The sequence below is a fragment of the Oncorhynchus mykiss genome, chromosome 7, assembly GCF_013265735.2.
Source record: "Oncorhynchus mykiss isolate Arlee chromosome 7, USDA_OmykA_1.1, whole genome shotgun sequence".
Classification (NCBI taxonomy): domain Eukaryota; kingdom Metazoa; phylum Chordata; class Actinopteri; order Salmoniformes; family Salmonidae; genus Oncorhynchus; species Oncorhynchus mykiss.
In genome coordinates, this window is record NC_048571.1 from 685,001 (window position 1) to 708,891 (window position 23,891).

General features: G+C 47.2%; 2 protein-coding genes across 4 annotated transcripts in view; one reads left to right on the forward strand and one right to left on the reverse strand.

Annotated features, from left to right (window-relative positions):
• Positions 1-14,508, forward strand: part of LOC110527160 (exosome complex exonuclease RRP44) — a 16,386-nt gene extending 1,878 nt beyond the window's left edge. Inside the window, exons 4-20 of the mRNA XM_036981958.1 lie at positions 1,903-1,976; positions 2,586-2,753; positions 3,108-3,383; positions 3,597-3,734; positions 4,284-4,430; positions 4,670-4,786; positions 4,956-5,057; positions 5,267-5,331; positions 5,423-5,507; positions 5,626-5,753; positions 7,743-7,829; positions 8,203-8,359; positions 10,990-11,204; positions 13,070-13,238; positions 13,504-13,662; positions 13,780-13,902; positions 14,088-14,508. Coding sequence (XP_036837853.1) covers positions 1,903-1,976; positions 2,586-2,753; positions 3,108-3,383; positions 3,597-3,734; positions 4,284-4,430; positions 4,670-4,786; positions 4,956-5,057; positions 5,267-5,331; positions 5,423-5,507; positions 5,626-5,753; positions 7,743-7,829; positions 8,203-8,359; positions 10,990-11,204; positions 13,070-13,238; positions 13,504-13,662; positions 13,780-13,902; positions 14,088-14,156 — 2,279 coding nt within the window. The 3' untranslated portion in view covers positions 14,157-14,508. The remainder of the gene's footprint in view (positions 1-1,902; positions 1,977-2,585; positions 2,754-3,107; positions 3,384-3,596; positions 3,735-4,283; positions 4,431-4,669; positions 4,787-4,955; positions 5,058-5,266; positions 5,332-5,422; positions 5,508-5,625; positions 5,754-7,742; positions 7,830-8,202; positions 8,360-10,989; positions 11,205-13,069; positions 13,239-13,503; positions 13,663-13,779; positions 13,903-14,087) is intronic.
• Positions 14,509-15,092: 584 nt separating this feature from the next.
• Positions 15,093-23,877, reverse strand: LOC110487686 (protein aurora borealis). 3 transcript variants are annotated; one of them, XM_036981961.1, is made up of 11 exons: positions 23,779-23,877; positions 23,298-23,465; positions 22,506-22,612; positions 21,826-21,956; positions 21,568-21,678; positions 21,180-21,445; positions 18,692-18,848; positions 18,326-18,450; positions 17,783-18,232; positions 17,324-17,464; positions 15,093-15,582 (listed from the first exon to the last, which is right to left on the reverse strand). In XM_036981961.1, the coding sequence occupies exons 2-11, from the start codon at positions 23,448-23,450 to the stop codon at positions 15,559-15,561; spliced, it is 1,665 nt and encodes a 554-aa protein (XP_036837856.1). In that variant the 5' UTR covers positions 23,451-23,465; positions 23,779-23,877; the 3' UTR covers positions 15,093-15,558. The 3 variants fall into 3 exon arrangements, with proteins under 3 accessions (XP_036837856.1, XP_036837855.1, XP_036837854.1); XM_036981960.1 differs by having other exon boundaries at positions 17,783-18,214; positions 18,308-18,450; XM_036981959.1 differs by having other exon boundaries at positions 17,783-18,450.
• Between the last annotated feature and the right edge of the window lie 14 nt (positions 23,878-23,891).

Here is a 23,891-nt window from a genome sequence, read left to right on the forward strand (position 1 = left end):
CAAGATGAGACCGCTGTTCTTATCTCAGTACCCCAAGATGAGACCGCTGTTCTTGTCTTTAATATCACAATATCTGTTACCTCAGTACCCCAAGATGAGACCGCTGTTCTTGTCTTTAATATCACAATATCTGTTACCTCAGTACCCCAAGATGAGACCGCTGTTCTTGTCTTTAATATCACGATATCTGTTACCTCAGTACCCCAAGATGAGACCGCTGTTCTTACCTCAGTACCCCAAGATGAGACCGTTGTTCTTGTCTTTAATATCACAATATCTGTTACCTCAGTACCCCAAGATGAGACCGCTGTTCTTGTCTTTAATATCACAATATCTGTTACCTCAGTACCCCAAGATGAGACCGCTGTTCTTGTCTTTAATATCACGATATCTGTTACCTCAGTACCCCAAGATGAGACCGCTGTTCTTACCTCAGTACCCCAAGATGAGACCGCTGTTCTTGTCTTTAACCTTAAACACAAGGTCACAATACTAGGTGTGTTCAACATGTCGACTACGTGTTTACTCTAGTAGATGTGGACTACGTGTTTACTTTAGTAGATGTGGACTACATGTTTACTTTAGTAGATGTGGACTACATGTTTACTTTAGTAGATGTGGACTACATGTTTACTTTAGTAGATGTGGACTACATGTTTACTTTAGTAGATGTGGACTACATGTTTACTCTAGATGTGGACTACATGTTTACTTTAGTAGATGTGGACTACATGTTTACTTTAGTAGATGTGGACTACATGTTTACTCTAGTAGATGTGGACTACATGTTTACTTTAGTAGATGTGGACTACATGTTTACTCTAGTAGATGTGGACTACATGTTTACTCTAGATGTGGACTACATGTTTACTCTAGTAGATGTGGACTACATGTTTACTCTAGTAGATGTGGACTACATGTTTACTCTAGATGTGGACTACATGTTTACTCTAGTAGATGTGGACTACATGTTTACTCTAGATGTGGACTACATGTTTACTCTAGTAGATGTGGACTACATGTTTACTCTAGATGTGGACTACATGTTTACTCTAGTAGATGTGGACTACATGTTTACTCTAGAAGATGTGGACTACATGTTTACTCTAGATGTGGACTACATGTTTACTCTAGTAGATGTGGACTACATGTTTACTTTAGTCGATGTGGACTACATGTTTACTTTAGTCGATGTGGACTACATGTTTACTCTAGTAGATGTGGACTACATGTTTACTTTAGTAGATGTGGACTACATGTTTACTTTAGTAGATGTGGACTACATGTTTACTCTAGTAGATGTGGACTACATGTTTACTTTAGTAGATGTGGACTACATGTTTACTCTAGATGTGGACTACATGTTTACTTTAGTAGATGTGGACTACATGTTTACTTTAGTAGATGTGGACTACATGTTTACTCTAGATGTGGACTACATGTTTACTCTAGATGTGGACTACATGTTTACTCTAGTAGATGTGGACTACATGTTTACTCTAGTAGATGTGGACTACATGTTTACTTTAGAAGATGTGGACTACATGTTTACTCTAGATGTGGACTACATGTTTACTCTAGTAGATGTGGACTACATGTTTACTCTAGATGTGGACTACATGTTTACTCTAGTAGATGTGGACTACATGTTTACTTTAGTAGATGTGGACTACATGTTTACTCTAGATGTGGACCACATGTTTACTTTAGTAGATGTGGACTACATGTTTACTTTAGTAGATGTGGACTACATGTTTACTCTAGATGTGGACTACATGTTTACTCTAGATGTGGACTACATGTTTACTCTAGTAGATGTGGACTACATGTTTACTCTAGTAGATGTGGACTACATGTTTACTCTAGAAGATGCCATCTTCATCCGTCTTCTGTTCCACACAGGTGAGGAGTACGTCAAGAGTCTGATAGCCAACCCTGAGCTGGTGGATCGACTGGCTTTGACCAACGATGACAAGGTAACTAATATCTACACAATATCGCATTTACACATATGTACTTTCTACAGCAGCTATTTTAGATCCATAGAGAACGTTATATCTGCATATTCATAGAGAGCGTTAGATCTGCATATTCATAGAGAAAGTTGGATCTGCATATTCATAGAGAAAGTTAGATCTGCATATTCATAGAGAAAGTTAGATCTGCATATTCATATAGAACGTTAGATCTGCATATTCATAGAGAACGTTAGATCTGCATATTCATAGAGAAAGTTAGATCTGCATATTCATAGAGAGAGTTAGATCTGCATATTCATAGAGAACGTTAGATCTGCATATTCATAGAGAACGTTAGATCTGCATATTCATAGAGAAAGTTAGATCTGCATATTCATAGAGAAAGTTAGATCTGCATATTCATAGAGAAAGTTAGATCTGCATATTCATAGAGAACGTTAGATCTGCATATTCATAGAGAATGTTAGATCTGCATATTCATAGAGAAAGTTAGATCTGCATATTCATAGAGAACGTTAGATCTGCATATTCATAGAGAAAGTTAGATCTGCATATTCAAGGTTATTTGTTTAATTTAGCACTTTAATTTCTCTCTCCCTCCCCCAGAATGAGATCACCAGCAGTAAGGTGTTGTTCCCGGAGCACCTGCCCCTGTCTAGGATCCAGTCTGGGATTAAGAGTGGGACCTTCCAACAGGGAACGTTCCGGGCTAGCAGAGACAACTACCTGGAGGCTACTGTGTTTGTCCACGGAGAAGGAGATGACAGTACAGAGGTGAGTGCTGCTGAAGCATAGCTCATGTTCATTAGTGGATTCTGGCCGTGTAACCTGACATAGAAGTATGGAACATTCTTTAAGTCCTCCAACAGTTGCTGAATATTTCCTCATCGTTAACTCCTCTGTTCATGTACCTGGTTAGTTAACTCCTCTGTTCATGTACCTGGTTTGGAAAAGTGAGTCACCAACAGTATAATTCTTCCTTTACCATTGGATGGGAGTGGAGAATCTTTGATGCTGTTCTAAGTGCCAGCTGGCGAGATGGGGATGAGTGAGTGATTGGATGGGAAATGTAAACGAAGCAGCGTTGGTTACCATGGTAACACTTCCTCTTCCTGTCCCGCCCCTCAGGTTCTGATCCAAGGCCTGCAGAACCTGAACAGGGCTGTCCATCAGGACCTGGTTGCTGTGGAGATCCTGCCTCTGAACCAATGGGTGGCTCCGTCCTCTGTGGTGCTGCAGGACGAGGGGCCCAAGGAGGATGATGTCACAGAGGAGGAGGAGGCAGAGTTGAAGAGTGGTCCGTCTGGGGCGGCGTCACGGAAGCCCACAGGCAGGGTGGTGGGCATCATCAAGAGGAACTGGAGACCCTTCTGTGGCATGCTCTTCCTGTCCCAAATCAAAGAGGTAACTAGCATCACCTCGCTCTGCTCTGTCAATCAACACATCAATCAAAACAAGCCCTTCAGAAATCCTACATGAGTATTTATCCATATGGATGTGTATACCACCATGCTTTGGTTTCTCTTGTGATTATTTTGTCGTCTGTCGTACTTGTTTTGTGCTGACGAAGATATCTCATTGTTCCTGGTCTGTTATACCCCGTCCTCCCCTTCCCAGGCGACCCGTCACCTCTTCACCCCAGCCGACCGCCGTATCCCCAGGATCCGTATAGAGACGCGCCAGGCGGCCACGTTGGCAGGACAGAGGATCATGGTGGCCATCGACGGCTGGCCCAAGCACTCCAGATACCCTAATGTATGTGTCTCTCAGGTCCTCTTGATTACAGTTGGGCTGCTCAGATGATCACGTATCATTATGGGACATCGATGCCTGGAGAAGTGTGTGATGTACATGAGACATGAGATGTGCAGCTCGACTGCAATGAAGAGGACCTGGAACGCACCTCAATCATAACGGCTCATCTCTCCTCTTTCGGTCTTTGAGGAACTAGCAGAGACTAGACACCATTCTCTCCTCACCCACCCCTCTCTCCTCCTCTCCCTCTCTCCTTCTCTCTCCTCACCCACCCGTCTCTCCTCCTCTCCCTCTCTCCTCCTCTCCCTCTCCTCCTCTCCCTCTCCTCACCCACCCCTCTCTCCTTCTCTCCCTCTCTCCTCCTCCTCTCCCTCTCTCCTCCTCTCCCTCTCTCCTCTTCTCCCTCTCTCCTCACCCACCCCTCTCTCCTTCTCTCCCTCTCTCCTCCTCCTCTCCCTCTTCTCCTCCTCTCCCTCTCATCCCCCTCTCCCTCTCTCCTCACCCACCCCTCTCTCCTCCTCTCCCTCTCTCCCTCTCTCCTCCTCTCAGGGCCATTTTGTTCGTAGCCTGGGAAGTGCAGGGGACAAGGAGACGGAGACGGAGGTGCTACTACTGGAGCATGATGTCCCTCACCAGGACTTCTCACAGGCCGTCCTCAGTTTCCTCCCCAAGATGCCCTGGAACATCACAGAGGAGGTAACTGCACCGCACAGTGGGGGTCCTGTTATGGCGGCCATTTTGTGTCAAGACATATATCAATGATTGTCACCTGGTGGCTACGTTGTTGTAGCTACACCAATCAACAATTTGGTAACACTACTTAAAGCCTGTTGGTATAATTGCATTATGATGTGGTTATAATACTTTGTAAAGGCTCATAACATGCTTATAACAGGTAATAATGCATCACTAAACCTTATTTGATCTTCTATCAGGACATGGCTGTGAGAGAGGACCTGAGGAACCTGACCGTCTGCAGTGTGGATCCTCCTGGCTGTACGGACATAGATGATGCTCTGCACTGTAGAGACCTGCCCAATGGAAACCAAGAGGTAGGACACTGAGGAACTGACACAGTTTACCACAGCATTTTATTGGGACGGGTGAATGTTTGGATGAGGTAACAGAATCTTATTTTAATGGGTAATATGGTGGAACAGAATTGAAAGTTGAGAGGTCATCGTGTGTGTGTGTGTGTGTGTGTTTCTTTGTGGGTTGAAGGTTGGTGTCCACATTGCTGATGTGAGCCACTTCATCCGGCCAGGCAACGCTATGGACCTGGAGGCTGCTAACAGAGGAACTACAGTCTACCTGACTGGAAGGGTACAGACCATCTGTTTCATCACATAGTAACCTTGATGAACCCTAGCTAGCACTTTTAGTACGTCTTAAATGGCACCCTATTCACTATAAGTACACTACTTTTTAATTTTTTTTTTTACCAGAGCCCGGGTCAAAAGTAGTGCACTATATAGGGAAAAGGGTTCCATTTAAGTGTTGTATTGCTAACACAGATGATTGTCTCCCATCAGAGGATCGACATGGTTCCTGAACTGCTGAGCTCCAACCTGTGTTCTCTACGATCCAGTGTGGAGAGGTGCCTTTAAGACTTCCTGAAGACAACATATATGTTGTTGTTGTTGTTGTCATTTACCGTTAGTGGTGTTCATGGTGTCTCCTCTCTGTAGGCTGGCCTTCTCTTGTATATGGGAGATCAACGACAAGGCTGAGATAGTCAAGACCAGATTCACTAAAAGTGTCATCAACTCCAAGGTAGAGGGAGAGGAAACTCACACATTTGACAATGTAACAGTTGTGATCGAGACAATGTAAGAAATGCCCCTCAGGGATCAATAAAGTTTATTGAATTGAATGATAATTCTTCCTCCAGGCCTCGCTGACGTACGCCGAGGCCCAGATGAGGATTGATGACGCCAACATGAATGATGACACCACCAAGAGCTTACGAGGCCTGAACAGACTAGCCAAGATCCTGAAGAAACGGAGGATAGAGAAAGGGTAAGAGTTTACGAGGCCTGAACAGACTAGACAGGATCCTGAAGACACAGGATAGAGAAAGGGTAGGAGGTTACTAGACCTGGACAGACTGGCCAGGACCCTGAAGAGACCAAGGATAGTGAAAGGGTAAGAGGTTACGAGACCTGAACAGACTAGCCAGGATCCTGAAGACACAGGATAGAGAAAGGTTAAGAGGTTACGAGGCTTGAACAGACTAGCCAGACCCTGAAGAGACCAAGGATAGTGAAAGGGTAAGAGTTTACGAGGCCTGAACAGACTAGCCAGGACCCTGAAGAGACAGGATAGAGAAAGGGTAGGAGGTTACTAGACCTGAACAGACTAGCCAGGACCCTGAAGAGACAGGATAGAGGAAGGGAAGGAGGTTACTAGACCTGAACAGACTAGCCAGGACCCTGAAGAGACCGAGGATAGAGGAAGGGTAAGGTTACGAGACCTGAACAGACTAGCCAGGACCCTGAAGAGACCGAGGATAGAGAAAGGGTAAGGTTACGAGGCCTGAACAGACTAGCCAGGACCCTGAAGAGACAGGATAGAGGAAGGGCAAGAGGTTACTAGACCTGAACAGACTAGCCAGGATCCTGAAGAGACAGGATAGAGGAAGGGTAAGAAGTTACTAGACCTGAACAGACTAGCCAGGACCCTGAAGAGACAGGATAGAGGAAGGGCAAGAGGTTACTAGACCTGAACAGACTAGCCAGGATCCTGAAGAGACAGGATAGAGGAAGGGTAAGAAGTTACTAGACCTGAACAGACTAGCCAGGACCCTGAAGAGACAGGATAGAGGAAGGGTAGGAGGTTACTAGACCTGAACAGACTAGCCAGGACCCTGAAGAGACAGGATAGAGGAAGGGTAAGAGGTTACTAGACCTGAACAGACTAGCCAGGACCCTGAAGAGACAGGATAGAGAATGGGTGAGAGGTTACGAGGCCTGAACAGACTAGCCAGGACCCTGAAGAGACAGGATAGAGGAAGGGTAGGAGGTTACTAGACCTGAACAGACTAGCCAGGACCCTGAAGAGACAGGATAGAGGAAGGGTAAGAGGTTACTAGACCTGAACAGACTAGCCAGGATCCTGAAGAGACCGAGGATAGAGAAAGAGCAAGAGGTTACTAGACCTGAACAGACTAGCCAGGACCCTGAAGAGACCGAGGATAGAGAAAGAGCAAGAGGTTACTAGACCTGAACAGACTAGCCAGGACCCTGAAGAGACCGAGGATAGAGAAAGGGTAAGAGGTTACTAGACCTGGACAGACTAGCCAGGACCCTGAAGAGACAGGATAGAGGAAGGGTAAGAGGTTACTAGACCTGAACAGACTAGCCAGGACCCTGAAGAGACCGAGGATAGAGGAAGGGTAGGAGGTTACTAGACCTGAACAGACTAGCCAGGACCCTGAAGAGACAGGATAGAGAAAGGGTAACAGGTTACTAGACCTGAACAGACTAGCCAGGACCCTGAAGAGACAGGATAGAGGAAGGGTAGGAGGTTACTAGACCTGAACAGACTAGCCAGGACCCTGAAGAGACAGGATAGAGGAAGGGTAAGAGGTTACTAGACCTGAACAGACTAGCCAGGATCCTGAAGAGACCGAGGATAGAGGAAGGGTAAGAGGTTACTAGACCTGAACAGACTAGCCAGGACCCTGAAGAGACCGAGGATAGAGGAAGGGTAAGAGGTTACTAGACCTGAACAGACTAGCCAGGACCCTGAAGAGACCGAGGATAAATGGTTTGTGACTATGTGATGTCAGTAGTTGATAACCTTTTCCCTAACTGGTGAAAGAGACGGATCATTAGAACTGTGGCAGATTGATGTGTTCCCAAAGGTGATTAGTTGGTTGATGGATTGATTGTGTTTATTGATCTGGTTGCTGGTGTCATTAATCTATATGTTGTACTCTGTGTGGAATGTATAAGTACCTGTCTTTGTTGGTAATCTAACATGGTGGTTTTCCGTTGTGTGTTTCAGCGCGTTGACTCTCTCCTCGCCCGAGGTTCGCTTCCACATCGACAGTGAGACTCACGACCCCATAGACCTACAGACCAAGGAACTCAAGTACGTTGTTAGGCTTTTAGAATATAGAATTTAAAATAAGTATTTTTAGAATATAGAATTTCAAATAAGTCTTTTAGAATATAGAATTTAAAATAAGGCTTTTAGAATATAGAATTTAAAATAAGGCTTTTAGAATATAGCATTTAAAATAAGGTTCTATTCATGGGGCTTGAAACTGTGGTTTAAACTTCAACAAGTTCAGCTGAATTCACATGAATATTGACAGGCTTTTTGTGGCCTGTCAAAGCATCCTGCTGTTTCCAGTTTTACCTTGTCACTGGGTTATAACATCCAGCAGTAGATCTCTGCTCAGAGACTTGATGTTCACGCTGTATCGGTGGGTTCAAATTCAAATAACTTTATTGTTCCTCAGGGAGACCAACTCGATGGTGGAGGAGTTCATGTTGCTGGCCAACATCTCAGTAGCTCAGAAGATTTATGATGAGTTCTCAGAGTGCGCTCTTCTCAGGAAGCACCCCGCCCCTCCTCCATCCAACTACGACATCCTTAACAAGGCTGCCAAGTCTAAGGTACATCTACGTATTCAGACATCAACATCTAAAACCAGTCTAATGACATCTATATACTCAGACTAGACATCTAAAACAAGTCTAATGACATCTGTATATTCAGACAGACTAGACATCAACATCTAAAACAGGTCTAATGACATCTGTATATTCAGACTAGACATCTAAAACAGGTCTAATGACATCTATATATTCAGACTAGACATCTAAAACAGGTCTAATGACATCTATATATTCAGACTGACTAGACATCAACATCTATAACAATTCTAATGACATCTATATATTCAGACTGACTAGACATCAACATCAGGTACATCTATAGACAATACTTCTATCTAAAACCAGTCTAATGACAGGTACATCTATAGACAATACTTCTATCTATAACCAGTCTAATGACAGGTACATCTATAGACAACACTTCTATCTATAACCAGTCTAATGACAGGTACATCTATAGACAACACTTCTATCTAAAACCAGTCTAATGACAGGTACATCTATAGACAATACTTCTATCTATAACCAGTCTAATGACAGGTACATCTATAGACAATACTTCTATCTATAACCAGTCTAATGACAGGTACATCTATAGACAATACTTCTATCTATAACCAGTCTAATGACATGTACATCTATAGACAACACTTCTATCTAAAACCAGTCTAATGACAGGTACATCTATAGACAATACTTCTATCTATAACCAGTCTAATGACAGGTACATCTATAGACAATACTTCTATCTATAACCAGTCTAATGACAGGTACATCTATAGACAACACTTCTATCTAAAACCAGTCTAATGACAGGTACATCTATAGACAATACTTCTATCTATAACCAGTCTAATGACAGGTACATCTATAGACAACACTTCTATCTAAAACCAGTCTAATGACAGGTACATCTATAGACAACACTTCTATCTAAAACCAGTCTAATGACAGGTACATCTATAGACAACACTTCTATCTAAAACCAGTCTAATGACAGGTACATCTATAGACAACACTTCTATCTATAACCAGTCTAATGACAGGTACATCTATAGACAACACTTCCAGCTAAAACACAGTTTTAATAAGACTTGATATTTTTGGGGACAATTGTTCCTTTCCGGGTCGAAGGACAACGAAATAGGGACTGACGTAGGACCTTCAGTCTAATGTAGTCCTAACGTTGTTGTTTCTGACATCAGTGTGATGTAGTCCTAACGTTGTTGTTTCTGACATCAGTCTGATGTAGTCCTAACGTTGTTTCTGACATCAGTCTAATGTAGTCCTAACGTTGTTGTTTCTGACATCAGTGTGATGTAGTCCTAACGTTGTTGTTTCTGACATCAGTCTAATGTAGTCCTAACGTTGTTGTTTCTGACATCAGTGTGATGTAGTCCTAACGTTGTTGTTTCTGACATCAGTCTAATGTAGTCCTAACGTTGTTGTTTCTGACATCAGTGTGATGTAGTCCTAACGTTGTTGTTTCTGACATCAGTGTGATGTAGTCCTAACGTTGTTTCTGACATCAGTCTAATGTAGTCCTAACGTTGTTGTTTCTGACATCAGTCTAATGTAGTCCTAACGTTGTTGTTTCTGACATCAGTCTAATGTAGTCCTAACGTTGTTGTTTCTGACATCAGTCTAATGTAGTCCTAACGTTGTTTCTGACATCAGTCTAATGTAGTCCTGACGTTGTTGTTTCTGACATCAGTCTAATGTAGTCCTAACGTTGTTTCTGACATCAGTCTAATGTAGTCCTAACGTTGTTGTTTCTGACATCAGTGTGATGTAGTCCTAATGTTGTTGTTTCTGACATCAGTGTAATGTAGTCCTAACGTTGTTGTTTCTGACATCAGTCTAATGTAGTCCTGACGTTGTTGTTTCTGACATCAGTCTAATGTAGTCCTAACGTTGTTGTTTCTGACATCAGTCTAATGTAGTCCTAACGTTGTTTCTGACATCAGTCTAATGTAGTCCTAACGTTGTTGTTTCTGACATCAGTCTAATGTAGTCCTAACGTTGTTGTTTCTGACATCAGTGTAATGTAGTCCTAACGTTGTTGTTTCTGACATCAGTCTAATGCAGTCCTAACGTTGTTGTTTCTGACATCAGTCTAATGTAGTCCTAACGTTGTTTCTGACATCAGTCTAATGTAGTCCTAACGTTGTTGTTTCTGACATCAGTGTGATGTAGTCTTAACGTTGTTGTTTCTGACATCAGTCTAATGTAGTCCTAACGTTGTTGTTTCTGACATCAGTCTAATGTAGTCCTAACGTTGTTGTTTCTGACATCAGTGTGATGTAGTCCTAACGTTGTTGTTTCTGACATCAGTGTGATGTAGTCCTAACGTTGTTTCTGACATCAGTCTAATGTAGTCCTAACGTTGTTGTTTCTGACATCAGTCTAATGTAGTCCTAACGTTGTTGTTTCTGACATCAGTCTAATGTAGTCCTAACGTTGTTGTTTCTGACATCAGTCTAATGTAGTCCTAACGTTGTTGTTTCTGACATCAGTGTGATGTAGTCCTAACGTTGTTGTTTCTGACATCAGTGTGATGTAGTCCTAACGTTGTTGTTTCTGACATCAGTCTAATGCAGTCCTAACGTTGTTGTCCCTCCCCTCAGGACATGGTGATCCACACGGACTCGGCCAAGGCTCTAGCTGACTCTCTGGACGCGGCCCAGGTGGACGGCTTCCCTTACTTCAACACCTTGCTGCGTATCCTAGCAACACGCTGCATGATGCAGGCTGTGTACTTCTGCTCCGGGATGGACAGTGACTTCCACCACTATGGACTGGCCTCTCCCATCTACACACACTTCACCTCACCTATCAGACGGTGAGAACACACACTTCACCTCACCTATCAGACGGTGAGAACACACACCTCACCCATCAGACGGTGAGAACACACACTTCACCTCACCTATCAGACGGTGAGAACACACACTTCACCTCACCTATCAGACGGTGAGAACACACACTTCACCTCACCCATCAGACGGTGAGAACACACACTTCACCTCACCCATCAGACGGTGAGAACACACACTTCACCTCACCTATCAGACGGTGAGAACACACACTTCACCTCACCTATCAGACGGTGAGAACACACACTTCACCTCACCCATCAGACGGTGAGAACACACACTTCACCTCACCCATCAGACGGTGAGAACACACACTTCACCTCACCTATCAGACGGTGAGAACACACACTTCACCTCACCTATCAGACGGTGAGAACACACACTTCACCTCACCTATCAGACGGTGAGAACACACACTTCACCTCACCCATCAGACGGTGAGAACACACACTTCACCTCACCCATCAGACGGTGAGAACACACACTTCACCTCACCCATCAGACGGTGAGAACACACACTTCACCTCACCTATCAGACGGTGAGAACACACACTTCACCTCACCTATCAGACGGTGAGAACACACACTTCACCTCACCTATCAGACGGTGAGAACACACACTTCACCTCACCCATCAGACGGTGAGAACACACACTTCACCTCACCCATCAGACGGTGAGAACACACACTTCACCTCACCTATCAGACGGTGAGAACACACACTTCACCTCACCTATCAGACGGTGAGAACACACACTTCACCTCACCTATCAGACGGTGAGAACACACACTTCACCTCACCTATCAGACGGTGAGAACACACACTTCACCTCACCTATCAGACGGTGAGAACACACACTTCACCTCACCTATCAGACGGTGAGAACACACACTTCACCTCACCCATCAGACGGTGAGAACACACACTTCACCTCACCCATCTGTAGGTCCACACTCTCTCTCTACTCCTGACTGGTCCACCCCCACCCCCTCCTTCTCTACCTCTGACTGGACCACACCCCTCCTCTACTCCTGACTGGTCCACCCCCACCTTCTCTACCTCTGACTGGACCACACCCCTCCTCTACTCCTGACTGGTCCACCCCCACCCCCCCTTCTCCTCTACCTCTGACTGGACCACACCCCTCCTCTACTCCTGACTGGTCCACCCCCACCCCCCCTTCTCTACTCCTGACTGGTCCACCCCCACCCCCCCTTCTCTACTCCTGACTGGTCCACCCCCACCCCCCCTTCTCTACTCCTGACTGGTCCACCCCCACCCCCCCTTCTCTACTCCTGACTGGTCCACCCCCACCCCCCCCTTCTCTACTCCTGACTGGTCCACCCCCACCCCCCCCCCTTCTCTACTCCTGACTGGTCCACCCCCACCCCCCCTTCTCTACTCCTGACTGGTCCACCCCCACCCCCCCCCTTCTCTACTCCTGACTGGTCCACCCCCACCCCCCCCCCCCTTCTCTACTCCTGACTGGTCCACCCCCACCCCCCCCCTCCTCTACTCCTGACTGGTCCACCCCCCCCCCCCCCCCCCTTCTCTACTCCTGACTGGTCCACCCCCCCCCCCTCCTCTACTCCTGACTGGTCCACCCCCACCCCCCCCCCCCCCCCCCCCCCCCTTCTCTACTCCTGACTGGTCCACCCCCACCCCCCCCCCTCCTCTACTCCTGACTGGTCCACCCCCACCCCCCCCCCCCCCCCCCCCTTCTCTACTCCTGACTGGTCCACCCCCACCCCCCCCCCCTCCTCTACTCCTGACTGGACCACACCGCTTCTCTACTCCTGACTGGTTCTGATGTGATTGTAACCTCAACAGATACTCTGACATCATCGTGCATCGGCTGCTGGCTGTAGCCATTGGAGCAGACAGCACTTACCCAGACCTGATGGACAAACACAAGCAGTCTGCCCTCTGCAACAACCTCAACTACAGACACAAGATGGCCCAGTACGCACAGCGAGCCTCTGTAGCCTACCACACACAGGTACTGGACTCACACAACACACTGACCTGTTAGAGCCTCTAGCCTTCCACACACAGGTACTGGACTCACAACTATTTAACCAGGAAGTCCCATTGAAGACGAGGGACCCATTTTTACAAAAGGACAACTAGGTCATATTCATTAGTGCACTGTAGCAAAATGATTTGCAACGGAAATTGAAAAATAACATTTCTTACTGGACATTTCCGGGTAGTCTCTCCCTGTTTTCCATCTGTTTGACGAGATAATGTGTCGTTTCCTCCAGCTGTTCTTCAAGAGCAGAGGCATCCTGAACGAAGAGGGCTTCATCCTGTTTGTGAGGAAGAACGCCATCATCGTCCTCATCCCTAAGTTTGGTCTGGAGGGAACGGTGTTCTTTGAGAACAAAGATAAACCCAGCCCCAAACTGATCTTCAACGAAGAGGTACCCTCGCTGTGTGTCAGAGAAAATTAAAGCTTTTTTTTTTTTGTGTGTGTGTATGGATCAACTGTAACTCTGTGTGTGTGTATGGATCAACTGTAACTGTGTGTGTGTGTATAGGCTCCTAGTCTGACGGTGGAGGGCCACTCCTTCAACATGTTTGACAAGGTCAAGGTGACCATCAGTCTGGATGCGTCCAACGTCCAGCACCAGAAGATCAGGATGTCCCTGGTCGAACCTGTGGTACGTTTGTTGTTTCAAACTGAACCTCTCTGTAATTACAGAGATCCTATGGTGGTTAATTTCCATGAAGTTATGAACTAAAACCACGTAACGGTTTGTGTCCGACGAGGTAAAATAGCCTTCTGTCATGTCAAATCACTCATTTCAGGCTTGGACATGTAACTAATATGGTTGTTGTTTTCTAGATCTCTGGAGTGAGTGTCGCGCCGTCTGAACCAGAACCAGAGGTCAAGAGAGCTAAACTGGACCGTTGAACAACCCCATCCTCAGGCTGAAACTCTTCTCCTAGCTCAGTTTTGAGTTATTTTTAAATGTTTAGCTTTTCTTTTTCTACATTACAAGCACAGAACATCCTGTGGTTAATATGGTTATGATTTTAAAACCTTCAGTCAGAACCTTTTTTCCCTTGACCTGTAGAATATCATCCTTCCAGGTAAATGTTAATGGGATGCCAGTAACCTGTAGAATGGGATGATATACTGTGCAAGACATGATATTGTATTTCTAGTCCTGACCCATAGGGTTTGTACAGTCTATTCTGGAAGGAATGTTACCTTGTACAACTCTCAATAAAGCTCTTGGTTTTAGCCAATGTTCCGTTTCTCATCTCTTTGGCTAGTCTCTGTTTGGTGATTGGAGTAGGTGCATTTAATTCAGATGTAGCCAGGAAACTGAAGAGTAGCCCAGTTGTACAACATTTAATGTGTCTCAGTGGTCTAGTCAGAACGTTACACCCATTCAATAACACTTCCTCCATAAAACACATCATTTAATCAGCTGGTGGCTTTGTTTTAAAGGGGAGCTCTGCAGTTAAACAAATATTTATAACAAAATGTACAATAAAAATCCTTTATCACAATTAACATTCCCGTAATTGTTTAACTGATTAAAAATAATGCTAAATTCACAATCAACAAGAATATAAAATGTATAAATACATAACTGTCAAGTTTCATCAGTCCCTTGTTCATGTCAACACTAACTTTTCCAAAATAGCACCTTATTCCCTATATAGTGCACTACTGACCAACGCCCACAGGGCTCCAACGTAGTGCACTACTGACCAACGCCCACAGGGCTCCAACGTAGTGCACTACTGACCAACGCCCACAGGGCTCCAACGTAGTGCACTACTGACCAACGCCCACAGGGCTCCAACGTAGTGCACTACTGACCAGGGCTCCAACGTAGTGCACTACTGACCAGGGCTCCAACGTAGTGCACTACTGACCAGGGCTCCAACGTAGTGCACTACTGACCAGGGCTCCAACGTAGTGCACTACTGACCAGGGCTCCAAAGTAGTGCACTATATAGGCTGCCATTTCAACTCCACTACGAGGGATAGCTAGCGCCAATAGGAATTCATTTCAAGGTTCATTTGTGCGAATGGCGGCATCTTAACATTGTCACTTAGCCGGGGTGTTATTCAGTACACGATTCACTCTAAACAAAAGCGTTTGGCAACGGTTTGTTTCTATTGGACAAATTCAGGTAGGTTCCATGTCTAGAGATAAAGGGTTTCCAACAGAATCCGACTACTGAATACACCCCGACACGGCTGCTTTAAAACGTGGCAACATAAACATCATCATTGGCTTTAGCTGGGAAGTTAAAGGTGGGAGGGGCTTCCTTGTGTTCTCCTCCAATCAGCTCACTCAATGGTGTTGAGGAAAACCAGTCTGGAAAACAAAGAAAGGGTTGTCCATAAGCTGTTACCACAACAAATCATGGTTCAGCAACGTGTAAACTCACATTAAATACCATCCAACTCTGGTGTCAGAGGAAAGCCCTAAACATCGTCAAAGACTCCAGCAATCCAAGTTATTCTCTCTGCTACACAGCAAGAGGTACCGGAGTACCAAGTCTGGGACCAAAAGTCTCCTGAATAGCTTCTAACCCCAGGCCATTAGACTGCTGAACAGCTTCTAACCCCAGGCCATTAAACTGCTGAACAGCTTCTAACCCCAGGCCGTCAGACTGCTGAACAGCTTCTACCCCCCAGGCCGCCAGACTGCTGAACAGCTTCTACCCCCAGGCCGCCAGACTGCTGAACAGCTTCTACCCCCAGGCCGCCAGACTGCTGAACAGCTTCTACCCCCCAGGCCGCCAGACTGCTGAACAGCTTCTACCCCCAGGCCGTCAGACTGCTGAACAGCTTCTACCCCCAGGCCGCTGAACAGCTTCTACCCCCCAGGCCGCCAGACTGCTGAACAGCTTCTAACCCCAGGCCATCAGACTGCTGAACAGCTTCTACCCCCAGGCCGTCAGACTGCTGAACAGCTTCTACCCCCAGGCCGTCAGACTGCTGAACAGCTTCTACCCCCAGGCCGCTGAACAGCTTCTACCCCCAGGCCGTCAGACTGCTGAACAGCTTCTACCCCCAGCCCGCCAGGCTGCTGAACAGCTTCTAACCCCAGGCCATCAGACTGCTGAACAGCTTCTACCCCCAGGCCGTCAGACTGTTGAACAGCTTCTACCCCCCAGGCCGTCAGACTGCTGAACAGCTTCTATCCTCAGGCTGCCAGACTGCTGAACAGCTTCTATCCTCAGGCCATCAGACTGCTGAACAGCTTCCGTTACCTCGGTCTTAGTGTGTCTGCTGTGGGTTCCGTTACCTCGGTCTTAGTGTGTCTGCTGTGGGTTCCGTTACCTCGGTCTTAGTGTGTCTGCTGTGGGTTCCGTTACCTCGGTCTTAGTGTGTCTGCTGTGGGTTCCGTTACCTCGGTCTTAGTGTGTCTGCTGTGGGTTCCGTTACCTCGGTCTTAGTGTGTCTGCTGTGGGTTCCGTTACCTTGGTCTTAGTGTGTCTGCTGTGGGTTCCGTTACCTTGGTCTTAGTGTGTCTGCTGTGGGTTCCGTTACCTTGGTCTTAGTGTGTCTGCTGTGGGTTCCGTTACCTTGGTCTTAGTGTGTCTGCTGTGGGTTCCGTTACCTTGGTCTCAGTGTGTCTGCTGTGGGTTCCGTTACCTTGGTCTTAGTGTGTCTGCTGTGGGTTCCGTTACCTTGGTCTTAGTGTGTCTGCTGTGGGTTCTGTTACCTTGGTCTTAGTGTGTCTTCTGTGGGTTCCGTTACCTTGGTCTTAGTGTGTCTGCTGTGGGTTCCGTTACCTTGGTCTTAGTGTGTCTCCTGTGGGTTCCGTTACCTTGGTCTTAGTGTGTCTGCTGTGGGTTCCGTTACCTTGGTCTCAGTGTGTCTGCTGTGGGTTCCGTTACCTTGGTCTTAGTGTGTCTGCTGTGGGTTCCGTTACCTTGGTCTCAGTGTGTCTGCTGTGGGTTCCGTTACCTTGGTCTCAGTGTGTCTGCTGTGGGTTCCGTTACCTTGGTCTCAGTGTGTCTGCTGTGGGTTCCGTTACCTTGGTCTTAGTGTGTCTGCTGTGGGTTCCGTTACCTTGGTCTTAGTGTGTCTGCTGTGGGTTCCGTTACCTTGGTCTTAGTGTGTCTGCTGTGAGGGAAGACGTCGTCGGGGTTGTGTGCTGCGTCAAACGACTCCTTACTCTGGCTGTCTGAACTCATGGCATCTATCAGGCTGGCGGTGCCAGCGTATGTGTTGTACCCACTGTCCACCTACACAGAGCAAACAGGCAGTTCAAATTCTATTAAAACAGATTGTCAAATCACTCCCACAGTGATTAACACGGTCATCAAATCTAAGAATAATTAAAAAGTACGTGATCCATCCGTGTACATTCAACCCAATAACATTTTAGTGCAAAAAATGTGTCAAAAACGCAGTCATTGTAACATACATGTCAGTGTAACTTTTCCAGTTTTTATAAACATGAAAATGCCTTTTCTGAAATGATAAACTGGTGTCCAGCTTGTCAGAGGTCTATTCTGTTGTGATTAGAGGTTTAGTCAGTAGACGGCCCCCAGGATACAGACCTGCATGCTGTTATCATAAGGGATGCTGCTTCCTTCAGCCAGCAGAGACACAAACATATGAGACGCCTCCGCTGCCATCACGCTCGCCCCCACACGGGAGCTGGTCAACCGGACACCAACAGGAGTCACACCTCCTTCCTCTTCCTCCTCTTCCACCTCGCCGTTCTCCTCCACCTCCTCCTCCTCCATCTTCACTGAGTCCAACAGAGGCTGGTCTATCCCCGAACCCCCCTCACACAGCCTCTCCATCTCCAGCAGACCCCCACTGGTCCTGGGTACACACGGCACCGGAGAGGGGGAACAGGAGCCCATCTCCATGGGTGGTAGTGAAGTAGAAGGACATATATTGCCCTGGTCCAGGAGGGAAGGGTTGGGGGAGATGGTTTGGGGTGAGGCCCAGCAGTGGGCTCCGGGTCTGAGCTGAGGGTTGACCTGGGTCCGGCCCGGGGGCTGGAGGGAAGGGTTGGGGGAGATGGTTGGGGGTGAGGCCCAGCAGTGGGCTCCGGGTCTGAGCTGAGGGTTGACCTGGGTCCGGCCCGGGGCCTGGAGCGAGGAGCAGAAGCGGATGGGGGAACAGCCGTCTACATAGGGGCTCTCTGTACAGGAGTTGATGTCCATGTCTAGGGGAACACCTTCAGGGGTCACGAAGCTCAGCTTCCTCCTCTCTCCTAGACAAGAAAGACAATCACGGCGTCACTCAAATGACCAACATGGATACCGTTTCACCTAATGACTTGACTCAACAGGTCGAGGTCCGTAAAAGATGACTGTGCAAATCTGCACAGACACATTCAATCAGTTTCCATAGATACCGTCTCCAAAGCCGCATCAGGTTTATGGTATAACAGAACATTTAAGACACATTATGTCAATAAGGACATAAAACACCTCTTTAACAGACTCGTATACCTGCTACGGGTGTCTGTGTGAACTGGGGTCCGATGGGGGACAGGGCAGGGGACTGGAAGCCAGCAGGAGAAGACCGCTCAGGGCACAGGGGGCTGGTGACACTTCCCAGGCTGTAGGTTCGGTAACGACCCTGGATAGGGCTGGACGAGAAAAGACCCTTTGGAAAAAAAGAGAGAGACAACGTCTCATTAAAACAGCAAGAGAGAAAACAAGTGGTTATGTCTATATTTGAAATCCTTTGTGATTCTTCCTCAAACAGATTCCCTCCTAGATGTTATACACAGTACCACTTTAGACGGAATATAGCATCTGCTATAGCAGAGCTGTCCTGTTCCCGGAGAGCTACCCTCCTGTAGGTTCACTCCAACCCTGTTCCTGGAGAGCTACCCTCCTGTAGGTTCACTCCAACCCTGTTCCCGGAGAGCTACCCTCCTGTAGGTTCTCACTCCAACCCTGTTCCCGGAGAGCTACCCTCGTGTAGGTTTTCACTCCAACCCTGTTCCTGGAGAGCTACCCTCCTGTAGGTTCTCACTCCAACCCTGTTCCCGGAGAGCTACCCTCCTGTAGGTTTTCACTCCAACCCTGTTCCTGGAGAGCTACCCTCGTGTAGGTTTTCACTCCAACCCTGTTCCTGGAGAGCTACCCTCCTGTAGGTTTTCACTCCAACCCTGTTCCCGGAGAGCTACCCTCCTGTAGGTTTTCACTCCAACCCTGTTCCTGGAGAGCTACCCTCCTGTAGGTTTTCACTCCAACCCTGTTCCCGGAGAGCTACCCTCCTGTAGGTTTTCACTCCAACCCTGTTCCTGGAGAGCTACCCTCCTGTAGGTTCTCACTCCAACCCTGTTCCCGGAGAGCTACCCTCCTGTAGGTTCACTCCAACCCTGTTCCTGGAGAGCTACCCTCCTGTAGGTTCACTCCAACCCTGTTCCCGGAGAGCTACCCTCCTGTAGGTTTTCACTCCAACCCTGTTCCTGGAGAGCTACCCTCCTGTAGGTTTTCACTCCAACCCTGTTCCCGGAGAGCTACCCTCCTGTAGGTTCACTCCAACCCTGTTCCTGGAGAGCTACCCTGCTGTAGGTTCTCACTCCAACTCTGTTCCTGGAGAGCTACCCTCCTGTAGGTTTTCACTCCAACCCTGTTCCCGGAGAGCTACCCTCCTGTAGGTTTTCACTCCAACCCTGTTCCTGGAGAGCTACCCTCCTGTAGGTTTTCACTCCAACCCTGTTCCCGGAGAGCTACCCTCCTGTAGGTTCACTCCAACCCTGTTCCTGGAGAGCTACCCTCCTGTAGGTTTTCACTCCAACCCTGTTCCCGGAGAGCTACCCTCCTGTAGGTTTTCACTCCAACCCTGTTCCCGGAGAGCTACCCTCCTGTAGGTTTTCACTCCAACCCTGTTCCTGGAGAGCTACCCTGCTTTAGGTTCTCACTCCAACCCTGTTCCTGGAGAGCTACCCTCCTGTAGGTTCTCACTCCAACCCTGTTCCTGGAGAGCTACCCTCCTTTAGGTTCTCACTCCAACCCTGTTCCTGGAGAGCTACCCTCCTGTAGGTTTTCACTCCAACCCTGTTCCTGGAGAGCTACCCTCCTGTAGGTTTTCACTCCAACCCTGTTCCTGGAGAGCTACCCTCCTGTAGGTTTTCACTCCAACCCTGTTCCCGGAGAGCTACCCTCCTGTAGGTTTTCACTCCAACCCTGTTCCCGGAGAGCTACCCTCCTGTAGGTTTTCACTCCAACCCTGTTCCCAGAGAGCTACCCTCCTGTAGGTTTTCACTCCAACCCTGTTCCCGGAGAGCTACCCTCCTGTAGGTTTTCACTCCAACCCTGTTCCTGGAGAGCTACCCTCCTGTAGGTTTTCACTCCAACCCTATTCCTGGAGAGCTACCCTCCTGTAGGTTTTCACTCCAACCCTGTTCCTGGAGAGCTACCCTCCTGTAGGTTTTCACTCCAACCCTGTTCCTGGAGAGCTACCCTCGTGTAGGTTTTCACTCCAACCCTGTTCCTGGAGAGCTACCCTCGTGTAGGTTTTCACTCCAACCCTGTTCCTGGAGAGCTACCCTCGTGTAGGTTTTCACTCCAACCCTGTTCCTGGAGAGCTACCCTCGTGTAGGTTTTCACTCCAACCCTGTTCCTGGAGAGCTACCCTCGTGTAGGTTTTCACTCCAACCCTGTTCCTGGAGAGCTACCCTCGTGTAGGTTTTCACTCCAACCCTGTTCCTGGAGAGCTACCCTCGTGTAGGTTTTCACTCCAACCCTGTTCCTGGAGAGCTACCCTCGTGTAGGTTCTCACTCCAACCCCAGTTGTAACTAACCCGACCCAGTGAAAACCTTTTGGATGGCAGCTCTCCAGGAAAAGGATTGGGCAGCCCTGTGATAATAACAACCCATGCTTAGAACCAAAGCAATAAACCACACTTGCTGCATGTTTCCCTTAAACTGTAATTGTACACACTGGTCAGACACCATTGACATTGAATAGTGGCACACTTACAGTGGAGGGGGTCAGGGCAGACCTGCCAGACAACGGGCAGGACAGAGGAGAGGCGCTCATGGGTGAGAGGAAATCTCTATCCCCTCCCCCTTCTCCCCCAGGGGGCTCTCCCTCCCCTCCTCCTCCTCCTTCTGGGCTGGGGGGGTTGGAGGACTCCGAGCCACTCCCTTGGCCGTCCAGAAACAACTTCCGTCTCAGAGACGAGGAGCTCAGGGTCTCCTGAACCTGATCCTGCTGAGACACCTCCTTCAATCTGTAGTATTCTCCTGGGGTGGGTGAGGGACAGCCAAGAGAGAGAGAGACACAGACAGAGAGGTTATTTAAGACCTGATAAGTTTTATCTGCACAGAGATAAATATGACGTGTTCCCGGACGTGTAAAGGTGTACCTAATATTTTGTCCAGGAGGAAGTCCACAGGTAAGGACAGGACTGTCTGACAGCCTACTGTGGTTTTTTTAGTTGGTAGTGGCTCTTCTAGTATCAGTGGGGACATGGAACCTGAAGATAGAAACATTTACACATTCAACATCCATAGAAATGGCTGAACATAAGTTATTCAGGAAATAGAAAATAAAACACTATAATGTGTGTGTGTGTGTTGGTGAGTGAAAAGCAACTCAACTCCAACTCATTGGATTCACTTACTCTTCCCAAAGTGCATCTGTGCTGATTTCTGTTTGCTTGTTGGTTCGCTCCATGGTGAAGGCACAATGGCGCCTTTAGTGAAAAACTGCTCGATGGCATTCTGACGTTTCTCCTCGATGTCAGAATCCATCCTGGATGTTTAAAAAAACAAAAACAAAGCTGTTACCAGACCAATAAACCAATATCCCCAACCTCTCAGCAGCAGTTCTATTTCAAAGGGCTCCCCATTTCTCTTGTGAACCTTAACCTGGTCAGAGTTCCTGGTCTGACTGAGGTACAAGGACTGGTTACTAGTTCCTCACCTGGTCTGACTGAGGTACATGGACTGGTTACTAGTTCCTCACCTGGTCTGACTGCAGTACATGGACTGGTTACTAGTTCCTCACCTGGTCTGACTGAGGTACAAGGACTGGTTACTAGTTCCTCACCTGGTCTGAATGCAGTACATGGACTGGTTACTAGTTCCTCACCTGGTCTGACTGAGGTACAAGGACTGGTTACTAGTTCCTCACCTGGTCTGACCGAGGTACAAGGACTGGTTACTAGTTCCTCACCTGGTCTGACCTAGGTACAAGGACTGGTTACTAGTTCCTCACCTGGTCTGACTGAGGTACAAGGACTGGTTACTAGTTCCTCACCTGGTCTGACTGCAGTACATGGACTGGTTACTAGTTCCTCACCTGGTCTGACTGAGGTACAAGGACTGGCGGTGGATATCCTCAGCGTCTATGTCCACAGGGAGCAGGATAGACATCTCATCTATGTCCCATTTAAACTTGGCTGGTGTCTGAAAACAATGATCAAGAAAATATTGAAAATAACAATTCAGGTGGCTCTGTAAAACCAGTGATTACGTTCACAAGAGGACAATGACAGGACTTCTGAAGGAGACACACATGTTAACCGACTTGCTGATCATGTCCTTCAGGCTATCCAAGTGGGTGAACTACACAAGATATGTATGAGACCAGACCATAAATGTGTACAAAATGTTAGGATGACAGACTGACCAGGTGAAAGCTATGATCTTTTATTGAAGTCTCTTTTTAAATCAGTGAAGATGAAGGGGAGGAGACGGGTTAAATAAGGATGTTTAAACCTTGAGACAATTGAGACATGGATTGTGTACATATGCCATTCAGAGGGTGAATGGGCAAGACAAAGATTTAAGTGCCTTTGAACGGGGGAGGGTAGTAGGTGCCAGGGGAACCTGTTTGAGGGTGGCCAGAACTGCAACGCTGCTGGGTTTTTCACACTCAACAGTTTCCTGTGTGTATCAAGACAGTCCACCAACCAAAGGACATCCAGCCAACTTGACACACCTGTGGGAAGCATTGTAAGTCAATATGGGCCAGCTTCCCTGTGGAACACTTTCTACACCTTGTAGTCCAAACCCCCGAACTGAGGCTGTTCTGATGTCAAAAGGCAATGCAACTCAATGTTTTGTACACTCAGTGTAGGTTTACACTTACGGTTCCGGAGGTCTTGGAGGACTTGAAGACAGAGGGGCTGGGGACCACGGATTCTTGCAGGCGATGGTAGTCGTTGGGGCTCTCGAAGGGGTTACGGATAGCTGCCCTCCCTGGAGTCTCAGGAGTTATCTGGACATCTGGAAGATCTCCCATAGTCTGACCACAAACCTGAACCCATTGATGCAGGAATTCAAACATTAATCAGCTTTGATCCAGGATAAATAGTATGCTAATCTAAGTACTAGAGAAAGCCAAACAATTACTGTAATACTATCAGGAGAACAAACCTTGCTTACGTGAAAGAGTAGCTAGCTAACGTTAGCTAAACTAGCTGGCTGTTGGTCCCACAATTTAGTACATACTAGCTATCCCAAACGTTTCGTTAAATGGCTGGCTAGCTAAGGCTTCGGCAACTATTCTGAGAGGTTCATTTGATAGATCTATTCGATATGTTATTTTATATTAGAGCTCAGATACTTACAGCAGCTGCAGAAGTTTTCAACACAACCAAAATAAGGTTCCAGAGTCAGTTGTTTCGAACGTTAATTTCAATTTTCCCACAACCCCCATTGACCAATAGAAATTAACAGGAAG

Coding starts and splice junctions, on each gene's coding strand:
- LOC110487686 (XM_036981959.1), bottom strand. CDS start 23,450: ATGGGAGATCTTCCAGATGTCCAGATAACTCCTGAGACTCCAGGGAGG. Junction 21,957..22,505: donor TTGTACCTCAGTCAGACCAG/GTGAGGAACTAG, acceptor TTAAACATCCAG/GATGGATTCTGACATCGAGG. Junction 21,679..21,825: donor ACAGATGCACTTTGGGAAGA/GTAAGTGAATCC, acceptor TTCTATCTTCAG/GTTCCATGTCCCCACTGATA.